The sequence below is a fragment of the Zea mays genome, chromosome 10 (assembly GCF_902167145.1).
Source record: "Zea mays cultivar B73 chromosome 10, Zm-B73-REFERENCE-NAM-5.0, whole genome shotgun sequence".
Taxonomy (NCBI): Eukaryota; Viridiplantae; Streptophyta; class Magnoliopsida; order Poales; family Poaceae; genus Zea; species Zea mays.
Window position 1 is genome coordinate 143,886,045 of NC_050105.1, and position 12,502 is coordinate 143,898,546.

At 40.2% G+C, this 12,502-nt stretch overlaps 1 protein-coding gene across 1 annotated transcript in view; it reads right to left on the reverse strand.

The window, feature by feature from the left end:
• Positions 1-7,296: 7,296 nt before the first annotated feature.
• The window catches only part of LOC100502351 (protein FORGETTER 1), a 34,439-nt gene continuing 29,233 nt past the window's right edge, over positions 7,297-12,502 (reverse strand). The window contains exons 30-32 of the mRNA XM_020545214.3: positions 9,899-10,027; positions 7,988-8,099; positions 7,297-7,733 (exon numbers count right to left, since the gene is read on the reverse strand). Coding sequence (XP_020400803.1) covers positions 7,711-7,733; positions 7,988-8,099; positions 9,899-10,027 — 264 coding nt within the window. The 3' untranslated portion in view covers positions 7,297-7,710. The remainder of the gene's footprint in view (positions 7,734-7,987; positions 8,100-9,898; positions 10,028-12,502) is intronic.

Below are 12,502 nucleotides of genomic sequence, written 5' to 3' on the forward strand. Positions count from 1 at the left end.
CAAAGTTTTCAGCCATCCTGCTCTGAATTCCGCTAAACTGTGGACGCAAAGTTTCTAACCAGTCTCTCTCTCGCCTTTCCTCTCTCAGTCTCTCCCCGATTCCTTCCCCACACGGCTGCTCCGCTCGTTCCCCTCTCGCTCCTCGTCGCACACGCACGAATGCTCGCCGCCGTCGTCAACCTCCTCCTTGGCGACGCGGGCAAGCCAGACGGGGAGAGAAGGCATCGGAAGACGTGATGGAGAAGAGCAGGGGCGACATGCTGGCGGAGGAGGCCAATCTCGCGCGCGAGGGGTTCAAGGCGCCCGGTCACCAGATCCTCACCATCTGCAAGTCGCTTGTCGTTGCCGCCGTCGTGGGCGCCTGGGCGGGGTATGAGTCTGAGTCCCCTTACCTCCGTTGCTCCAGTTTCTGAATTATGGGTGTTCAATGAAGTGCCGGAAGAGATAAAACTGACTGGTATTGGGCTGGATATAGGTGGGTTATTAAACATTAAACTTGTACATAAAGAAGGCAATGCTATTATCAGGCGACACTTGGAAAGCTTGCCTCTGGAGACATTTGACTCTGTGAGTACAAATTGCTCTCTTTTAGAGATATCCGCACAATGTTTATTCAATAAAAGAAATAGTTGATGAACCAGTCAGTAGCCCCTCTGTTCCAAAATGGAGGTTGACATGCAGTTTAGAATGGACATACTCTTCATAATCTTGAGCTCCAATATAATCTTGTGTTGCATTTATGTGAAATAGTCTCTTTAGTACAAGTACAAATTGCATTCAAATTTTATGCTAGATATGTATCAGGTTTCTGAAAATATAAGTTTGGAAAACGAAAGGGAGGCAAGAGCAACCCCATATATTATTAGAAGAAAAAGAGTCAACCCAGTTTTATGGTGAAACCGGGCCAGAAACCGAACAACCGCTCTGCCCAGAGTGCCACCAAGACCCACTGCTAGAGGACCAGTCCAAATTACTTAGAAAAAGAACTGTGCCATTGTCAGCTTGAAAAATACTACCTATGATTTGCTTTCATTGTTGATTTGCTTTTGTAGTAGTATCTCAATGCTAGCTTTGAAACCATAGATTTTAATTCTTGCAGATTAGTCAGTAGATGACTCCATTGTACATCCTGATTCACGTTCTTTGGCTACACTTATTATTCATTACATTCAGGTAGGTATAGCCATAGTGTTTACTTGCACAATGTGCGTTTTTTCCCTCCTTGCCCATGTTATCCTAAAAATCAAGGGAGTCGTTACATTTGTTGAAAGTCAGAGTAGTAGATCTTATATTATCAATGTGTATGCTGTGATGTAAGTCTGATTTAAATGACTTCTAATGTTTGTCAAATCTATATTTATCTTTTGCAGCCACTGCCTTGATGTGCTGGCATCTACTGGTTACATTCTGCTCCCTTCATGTAGCATTATGGATGAAGTTCTTTGAGCATAAGCCTTATTGATTATTTGATTGTACGATTGACCAGCATTTACTGTTTATTGCTTATTTGATTGCATGATTCACCAGACATTTGCTTTCCTTGCTCTTTTAATGACTCATGATCATTTTAATAGATGGAATGAGGCAAAGAGTCATTTACTAATGATAAAGGCTACTGTAACAAAGGTTGAGGTTGGTCGTCTTGGTGATCGTGTTTGTGTGGATCTTTGCAGTATCATGCAACCTGGCGGACACCTTCTGGTTTGTGTGTACCTCTCACCTGTTCACTGTTGCTACACATTGGTTCTTTGCGCGATGGACTGGCTTTGCAGCATTCTGGGATGTTTAGTGCTGCTTGGTTCAAACGAATTCCAGGTACTTGAAAAGTCATTATTAGGAATTGCCTTTCAAATTGCATTTACAACCAGTGAGATATAAACTATTCACCTACACATTCATGAAATATTTGCACTGCATATAAGTTATAAGAGATTATTATTGCCTTTTACCTTATTTCCTATGTTTTTCCATAAATGAACTAAATGCAATAGTTTTTTTCTTATTGTGCGCTGTGAATCAGATGCCACGAAAAACTATTCGCTGTATTTGTTCATGTGTACAAAGTATGTGTACTTTAGTTCATTGTACATAGTTTCGTGTACCATACATCGTTACATGCTCTGCTACTTCTCTACATTAACATAAGCGCGCACTTCTAAAAACCTGAAATATATACCTGGTTACACGATTTTCAGCCACATAAACAATATGATCCGGCTAGCCCACGCTCCAGCGTTGTAATACACTGTTTCTGACCATCATAAAGGACTGCAGTGTTGCTAATCCTTACAGAGCAGCCACAGTCATGGTTTAGCTTCACCGCCCTCCCCTCCAAATTCCAAATTATAACATGTTATATCTTTTCTGGATATATAGCTTCTGTGATACCTAAACCAAGCAAATTCCTTGTAGCCGAGCATGGTCAGAGACCAGCGTGAGGGAGTCATGATGGAGAAACCGAGAGAGAAAGAAAAGAAACAAATTGTTTTTTTAGTGTAACGAATGCCATTGGTGGATAATTACCTCCAACTCTATGAGGAGATACAAATTCAATGTTTTTCCAGTTCTATGAGGGGTTACATTGGTGGGTTATTTTTGTAGTTCTTACCGAAAGCCCAAAGTGCAATGTTAATTCATAGTTTCTTCATGATGCTAATGCATTCTGTCTGCTTAATCGTTCTCTTACATGCAACATCACAAGAAATGCAAGCACCAAGATTAGAACTGTGTTTGTTATCGTTACTAAATGTAGTTACACAATAGACTTTTACATGTGATTCAGAGTCAATGATGCAAATAATCTTATAGAATATTATAGAAAGAAACAATTTTATTAATTGATCCCAGACAAGGAAATGAACTTGTATTTTCTTAAAGTAAAACTCACAATTAAATGCTTAACAAGCAAATAACAAGCACTGCCTTTGGGTTTGATTTGTTTCACTATAATAATACATTTATCTGTCTATAAGGGTTGTTTCTAATAACTAACACTTTAATGTTTATGTCGTTCTTTTGCCAGAAGACAGGAGAGAAATGTTTGAGTTGCTCCTGCATAGATTAAGAACGAAGTCGATCATGCAGGCAATGGATGCACTACCAGAGTATCTTTGGAGCTTGCTGGTTGAAGAACAGGGCCCGCTGCAAATCAACATCTATGAGCTTAGTTTTTTAGATATTTCTTTTGTCTCACAAGTTAATCCACAATTGGTGGCATGTTGTTGTTTGTTACTTAGGATTTGAGTCCTCTTTGTGTAATGTTCTGGAGATATATGATCACAACATGAATGAACTTGAGGAAAGTGATTAGGAGGCAATAGAAGGTATTATATCTAAAAGTGGTTATTTTACTTTAGCTGGATTGTTTGGGACACTAAATAATTTCTCATGCATTCAAGTGTATTTGAATACTCTAAGGTTGTTTTTTTGGCCTTACCTGGCGTGATTCAGATGATGGCGTGATTCAGATGGTAGAGCGCCCGATAGGGCGCTTTTTTTCTAGTTAATGTAAATTCAAGAGATGACTCCTCCTTTCCGGTTTCACAAAGTGTAACTATTCTTGCGGATCCTTATTCTAATTCAGTTTTTATGCCAGGTGAAAGGGAAATAATCTTTACCATTTTCTCTAAATTGATTTTGATGATTAATGACCAACACAACCCAATGAACTAACTAATTTGCCTAGTTAATTGATTCTCAAGTGCATAAGTCCAACCATATTAAATTCTAAGTTGATTGTCCGGAATACCGTAGATTATTTCAGACAAAAGAAGCTTTTTAGAGAATTCACCTGTGCACGGACCGCCCGGGCCTTTCCAGTGGGCTGACCACGACACCTCAGTGTGCCTCGGACAGAAACTATGCAAAACTCATATTTCTACTACAGACTATCCGAAGGAGACAAGTGCACCGTCCGGGACCAAGCTCGGACCGTCCGACCCTCAGGCTCGAGCTGTTCGCCCCTTAGGCTCGGACTGTCCGCCCATTGAAAACTAGAGAAACCTAAAGGTGCCATGTTCGGTAAAATTTATTTTTAGCGTCCTCGCGGATCGTTCGGGATGCACGGCCGAACCGTCAAGACTACTTTGTCTGACATCTGGCACGACCGAATCGTTTTTGAAATTTTACCGAAAGGCTAAACGGAAACAGTTACCGAAAATATGGAATCAAAATCGGTAGAAAAAAATGGAAACAGAAACAGTTTGTATCTCTTCCGACCGTTTTCGGAAATTAGCGTTCTTATTCGGTATTTTACCGTTGGTAACGAATTCGGTATTTTTCAGAAAAATATTAAATCTAAACTAATTTGTATAAACTCATAACAAATTCATCTTAACTTAGAAAAATATGAAACTAATTTTATTATTTTCCTAAAATCAAGATCTATCCAATGGTATATAGTTTAGAGTTGTTTAAAGCTTTTATGGATCTTATTTATGTTTTATTACCAATTATTACTCTTGATATATATATATATTCATAATTTACACAAGAACTTGAGAAGGACCAAGAGGACACCAATTATGTTGTATATGCCAAGTAGTAGGAGTACAATTACAATGCAAGTGTCATGTCATTATACACATATTGATTCTACAGTCATATGCTACAAGACTTATTATTGCTTTATTTAAATACATGATAATAATTTTATTAATGTGTTACATTGTCTTATATTTATTGTGACCTCCTACCTTATACTAAAATGTGATATAAATTATTATTTATATTATGATGGGTCAAGTTATATGGCTAGTTTTATGCTCCATAGTTTGATGTGGTGTTATTTTATGGTTTTTGATGGTTATCAATGTATTTTCAATCATATAGTTTTGCTTTATAAGGTATTGTTTATGACTTTCTAATTATATGTATGCACTTGTATTTGTGTGATATTTCTTTAATACTTTGTGAGATATCGTTTAATCTAACATGAATTTGTGAATATTTATATATTATTACTACTTTTTATGTAGATGTATGACTCGTGTGGATTTTCGAATTCAGCTGAGGGTATATGTTACGGTTTTTACCGGTCGTATGTTAGATTCCGACCATAACTAGTGTATTTTCCAAAGCGAACTTTTGTTTTCGAATTACCATGTCGTTTTTGTTTCCTGGGTTATTATTTTCGATTTGGTTTCCGAGAAAAAAAATAAAAAAACGAAAATGATTTTAGTGTTTATCGACCGTTTTCACCTCTAACCCCCTAGTGCCCACCGTTAGCCTGCTTGACATGCCCTCTTTTACAGTTTTATGAAGTGTCTATACATTGCTACAATTTTTATTTATGCTTAAGTATAGAATATAAAAACAAAGATATGTATGTTTTGTTTGCTAGATGAGTGTGAATATGGATTTAAAGTCAAAAAGCATGGTTTAAATTCCCATTTGTACATAATTTTTAGCATTTTTACTATTAAAATGTGGGAGAGCACGACGACGATGGAAACTGGGAACCATAGAAACCGGTGCTTTAATATAGTAGAGGTTATATACTCCATCCGAAATTATATTTTATTATGTATTTAGATATACATTGTACCTAGATGTATAATATAAACAACGTATTAGAATTTTTTTTAGTGTTTTATAATTTAGAGATAGGAGTAGTTAACTGTGGCACTTATGGTGCCTTTTGTATTCATGATTAAGCTGTTCGTACGACTTTGAACTAAGAGCTTCCATGTGTCTTCATTTGTTGTGCTTCGGCACAACAGGTATTGTATCAATATGACAATATGGAAGTTTGATCTTCAGAGGTTGACATTATGAAACAAGCAAAGATGACTAGTCGAGCTGTGATTTGTTTTAACTCTCTTGCTCTTTTTTTCACTGTATACATCGGTGATATGGTTGAGTATTCCTACCGATGATATGTGCTTCGATTTGTGAGAGGTGTTTTAGTCCTAGTCTCGTGGTCGAAGTGGCCGCCACTCGACTAGCGAGCAGAAGTAGTAGGCGAGTGCGTTGTTTGATTGCCTGGAAGTGGCGTAGGCGCGAGTGACCAACGTGTCAACATGGCCGTCTCGCTGACACGTCACCTGGAGAATCCAACATCGGATAATGACGGGGTTGGATAAGATTTTACTTTTTGTTAGCAGCACAAGCCTACGATTGGCGGTTATGTTCAAGCCATTTCCTATCCTTTCGTCAAAACTAGACTTTCGTGTATCCTCTTGAAACTTGTATGCATGGCTATCATGCTGTGCAGCTTGACCATGCTGCATGGCTAATAGGAGTACCGAGTATAGCCACTAATATGCAAGCATATTATTTGCAACTATATAAACATGTCTTTTAGTCCGTTAGATCTAGATCTATCCATATGCCATAACATTTAAATCATCTCATCACAACCTCGTGTAACTTTATAAAAAAGCCACTAACATATCACGATTACACATACGGTTAAATCTAGATCCAACGAACCAAGATAACTACTTACACACTTGTACCTAATGACTGGGTGTATATTAGTGGTTGCCGTCATATAGAGCCATTACTCACTCGTAAATGGATTGTAATTTCTCGGGCTCGTCTTATTCTCTCCCATGGCCATCAGGATAGTCACACGCGCGATGGCTATAAACCCTTTGTTATACATCTAAAATTTTAAAAAAATCATCTTCAAACGTTATTATTTTTCAGGAAGCATCAAGCCGAGCGTCACAACTCAGTCCAACACTCCACCATCGTCGTCAACGAGACAATTGTATTTTAGGACAACAAACATGGCGCTTCGCAATATTGTCATTCCAAACATTTGCTTTACAAAAAATAGAATTATATTAGAAAACGGAGAAAACGTTAATTAATCAATTACAAGATGTTTGTAATCCCATTTTTGCAATACAAAAATGTTTAAGATGGCATTATTGCGAAGAACACTGTTTGTAGTCCAAAAATGCAATTGTCTCATCGTCAGCAGAGTCAAACAAACAAAATATAGGGCTTGTTTGGCATGGCTCCAGAGCAAAACTCCAAGGAGGAGCTGGCCAGAGCATGCCAAACACCCTAACTCCAGAGTTGTAAACTCTATGGAGTTTTTGGAGCTGCAGTACAATTTTTTGGAGTACCTCTTTTGCTGCTCTGAAAACTCCAAAAAAGCAACCTAGTCATGGAGTTTTGAGTTATTTACCCGCCATTGCCACTGGTTATGAGAAACAATCTAAACTCTGGAGCAGAGCTGCTCCACCCAGAGTTTTAGAGTAGAGCTGCTCTGGGGTGGAGCAGAGCCATGCCAAACACACCCATAATGGACACATCTTGTAATTATCACTAGACATAAAGACGTAGATAATTTGGCTATAATATAAATAAGCCTTAGTTTTTCTTGTGCAGTTCAGTCCGACATAAGCAGTAACTCCACATGAAACATTATCATTGTGGCAGCACCAGATTGTGAGGTGCGACTTTCTTTTGAGATTAACCTGAGCTTTTTTAGTAGCTTTACATTACATGTCTTACAGCCGCACCACACCGCACCGCGTATTTTACATACAAAAGTTGTCAGCATATACCTGCCTGACCTGTAAGCTAAGAATTTCATCGCTTCGGGTAAGTTACCTTGCTATCTCCCTACAAACAAAATCAAGTGTGCCCTAGATGCTGCTGCATCTAATATCAGAACAGTGCCACGAAGTTAAAAAAAGCCCAGCAAACTGAATGCAGCTGAGAAACAAAATTCAAGCCTTTCCATGTCAGTCATCAATGTCCCACCCATTGCAAACCTGCAGAAGACATCATTTGGGTTGAGCCTACGCGTGCCAAAATAAGAATGACGAACGGTGGTTCAGCATTAGCAGCTACCACATGTTGTAGATACAGGGAAGTACCATACGATTAAACCTCCCAACTTCCAAGTAGTTACAATAGTAAACAAAATCAATTTTCTAAGAAGGCTACAAATCGTCCCTGTTGGGTTCTGACCACAACGAAATACTCATGAGATTGTGAGAGGATCGCTGGGAAATCAGAAACAAACCTGTTAGTACTGACTCTACCGCTGAATTCGGAATCAGCAGCCCAACGATTCGCTGACTGTCATTTGTTGTGACTAAACGGACAACCCGTATTCTCTTGTGAATGAGGCGTTCCTGTTCAGTTACAGAAGGCAAAGGCCCATTAAGCAACAATCAGAAAGAGGGGTAGGTCAATCACTCAATCTGTAACTTTGTAATGTTACGATATGTAGGTCTCCTAGAATTACCCTATGTTTGGTCTTAAAAAAGGGTGTCCTAAAATCACAATCTGTAACATTCAGAAAGAAGGGCATGCATAGACAGCATACTGCACTGGTAAGAGCTATACCACTGAGTCACCAGACCGTGTTCGAAACAACCACTCCGCATTTGCGGGAGAAGGTTTGCCTCAATTTATCCCTTTCTCGGATCCCACTCAGGGCTTGTTCGGTTCTACCCCAATCCATATGGACTGAGGGGAATTGTGGGGGTTTCAATCCCTAGTAAGTCAAAATCTCTCCTAATCCGTATCAATCCCCTTCAATCTATATGGATTGAATATAACCGAACAAGCCCTCACGTGAAAGCCTCACCAAGTCTGCCTTTGGTTAAAAAAAGGAATACCCTATTTCAGATCAATCTACCTTCATCCGAGAGGCAGTAATAAAGTTCATCCAGAAACAGGAAAAAAATCTTAGGGTAACATGTTCGAAGTTACAAATAACACAGTTCATTCAAGCACTATTTGCACACTTTATTTTGTAAATATATAGTACTGCGAAAGGGCCTCTAGCTGAGTTGGTTAGGTGGTCTCAGTAGCACTCCTTAGGTCCTGAGCGAATTTCAGTTTGAGGTTAAAAAAGGTCACTCGCTGGTTCTCCAGGTTGTGTGCACATGAGATGGATTGGTCTATGGGGGCGGATCCTTGTGTAGGGGCTGAGAGGGCTCAAAGCACGAATAAAGATCTAGCCTATAGGGGGCGGACCCTCATGCTGCACGGGGGGTCAGCTTTCGTGACCTTTCTCGGTCGGGGCTCCGATTGAGCTTCTTCTTAATATAATATTGTGGGGGTTGTCTTTCCCCTACTGGCCGAGTTTTTTTAAATATATAGTACTAAAAATTAAATACCAATGCATTGATGAAAAATATCAGCTTAAACAAACACCAAAGGCTGCCAAATCAGAATCTATAATGCACTACTTCCGTTTTTAAACTTATGGTGTTAGGACACAAATTAGCTTGCCCTAAACATCATATATTTAAAAATGGAGAGTAAAATCTAGATTCAGAATGTGTCACTAGGGGCACCCATGTTGGTGATGTCTCCTGTCAGTTCCCAATCCACCCCAATCCTACATGGAGACTATGCCACATTGCCACCCCTATGGGTTAATTATCATGCATAGTTGGCACCATGGCTTCAGAACTGCACTTGCACGTTTTCCTGATTATTATCCCACCACTTCAAGCTTTTGTTATTTGCAGACTTTCAAGAGAAATCCTAAAGACTACTGCGTCCTTACTCCAAGGAGTAAGGAAGTAGTTCGTACATCTATTGGACTAGTACTCCATACGTCCACAAAAGAATGCAACTATGGGTTACGTTACATGCAAGTTAAATTAGTTTAACTTTGGCCGAGTTCATAGTAAATATTATTAACTTTTGTCTTCAACTAGCTTTACTATGAAATTTATTTTATAATCAACTTAATGATACTTATTTTGTATCATAAATGTTATTATATTCTTATATAATTTTGGTCAAACTTTAAATTGTTTGATTTCTCGAAGAAAGAGATTTGCATTCTTTTGTGGACAGAGGTAAGATGAAATGTGTTGGAATTAGATCAAGCAGCTGAATATACAGGAATCACAACATTTAACTTTGAATGTAGTGCAACATGCAAGTAAAAGTAATAGGCATAGAAATAAACCTGCTTGGCCAGGGCCTTTTCTATTGTACCCCAAACTGGAAGTATGAGGCCACCCAATATATTAAGCTCTTGCAACCTTCTTCCTACAGTACAGTAGCTCCCAATTTTACATTTAGATCCATGCATACACTGAAATGAGGTAAAGAAGCACCGGATCAGTGATGCACAAACTAAAAAGAAAGAAAGCAAAATAAACTCGTCAGCTATTTAGTCAAACTTAAAATGAAATTAAGAGTGTAAATAGAATGTGGAAAATAAAGTTAGTCACAAACTCAATACAAGGACTAAAATAGAATGAGTAAACATATAGCTATTCACCATAAACAGCACCTCCATAAAATAGAGGCTTGCATAAGAAAATAAATCGGAAAAATATGCTAAATACTCCAGTGCTGTGACAGCATGCTTAATTTTCCATTTTCTAAACATCAGTGCTGAAAATGACTTATATTTCTAAGTGCAACACTAATAACAAGAGGAAAAGACTCTTACCAACTTACATGTCTCCAAAGTATGTAAGCTACACAAATTACACGCTGGGTAAACAACCCTCGGTACCATAACTTACAGTTCAACAGTATATGAGTAAAATACATTTTCGGTCCTTAAACTTGTTGCCCTGTGTCATTTTTTTTCTCGAAAGAGCGCAGGAGGACTGCGCACCCATATATTAAAGTAGAGGGAAAATAAAGGGCCATAAGGACCCAGGTGTGAGAGAATTGGAAGCGTGTGTTTGTATATTGATAAAGATAGACAGCACATGTACAGGTATATATAGGGGAGGAAGGTGAGAGGTAAAAGGAAGCCTTCTACACCTAAGGAAAGATCTAGAGTACAATCAGATCCTCAATCATAGTGATTGAGATCCTCAATCAGATCCTCAATCATAGTGATTGAGATCCTCCCCTAATCCTCTCTATCTATATCAGACAATACTTCCATATAGGGCGGCCGACATATCTGCCAGGCGACAGCCAGGATACAGTTTCTAACACCCCCCCGCAGTGTTAGCGTCCGTGGAGCGAACGGTAAGACTGGTCCGAAATTCAGTGAAGACTGCTGATGGTAAGCCTTTGGTGAAGATGTCGGCGTACTGGGAAGTCGTCGGGACATGTAGCACGCGAACAACACCGAGGGCGACCTTGTCACGGACGAAGTGAAGATCAATTTCCACATGCTTGGTGCGCTGATGCTGAACAGGATTGGAGGACATATAAACAGCACTGATGTTGTCACAGTAGACCAATGAGGACTTGGGGAGATGAACATGCAGTTCTGTCAACAACTGTCGTAACCAGGATACTTCAGCGACTGCATTGGCAACAGCGCGGTACTCGGCTTCGGCACTGGAGCGGGAGACCGTGTTCTGGCGCTTTGAAGACCATGAGACGAGGTTAGCACCGAGGAAAACAGCATAACCGGAAGTAGATCTCCTAGTGTCTGGACAGCCAGCCCAATCAGCATCAGAGTAAACCACAAGTTCCATTTGCGGAGAGGAACTGAGGTGAAGGCCCATCTGAAGAGTGCCTCGGATATAGCGCAGGATACGCTTGAGAGCAGCCAAATGAGGTTCCCGAGGATCGTGCATGTGAAGACAGACTTGCTGAACAGCATATGCAATATCCGGACGGGTGAAGGTGAGGTACTGTAGTGCGCCGGCAAGACTGCGGAATTCCGTGGGATCGGAGACAGGGTCACCGTCGGCTGAAAGTTTGGGGTTGATATCAACAGGAGTTGTACAGGGTTTGCAGTTACTCATACCAGCTCGCTCAAGTATCTCAATCATATACTGGCGCTGAGAAAGAGTGATGCCAGAAGCAGATTGTTGAACATGCATGCCCAGGAAGTGATGAAGGGGGCCAAGATCCTTCAGTGAAAATTCCTGTTGGAGAGCAGTAATAGTCCGCCGGAGAAGATTCATGGACGAAGCAGTTAGCACAATATCATCCACGTAAAGAAGAAGGTAAATCATATCTGTGCCCTTGTGGTAGACGAATAATGAAGTGTCAGACTTGGCCTCAACGAATCCAATTTGAATCAAGTGAGAAGCAAATCTACTGTACCAGGCACGAGGGGCCTGTTTGAGGCCATAAAGTGACCGATTGAGACGGCACACATAATCAGGATGAGTGGAATCTTCGAAACCGGTGGGCTGAACACAGTAAACAGTTTCTGAAAGAGTCCCCTGAAGAAAAGCATTGTTGACATCAAGCTGGTGAATCGGCCATCTGTGTGAGAGAGCCAGGGAAAGAACGGTCCGGACTGTAGCTGGCTTGACCACTGGACTGAAAGTTTCTGAAAAATCAATACCAGGGCGTTGAGTGAAACCCCGAAGAACCCATCTTGCCTTGTAGCGCTCAAGAGAACCATCAGCTTTGAACTTGTGTTTGAAAACCCACTTGCCAGTCACAACATTGCAATTCGGCGGTCGAGGCAGAAGATCCCAAGTGTGATTACCAATAAGAGCAGAATATTCCTGTTCCATAGCGGAGCGCCAATTTGAATCAGTAAGGGCTGCGCGATATGTCCTCGGAATGGGGGACAGTGCGGCGGCTTCAAAAAGAGCAGGAAACCGAAGACCACTCTTGCCGCGGGTTGTCATCC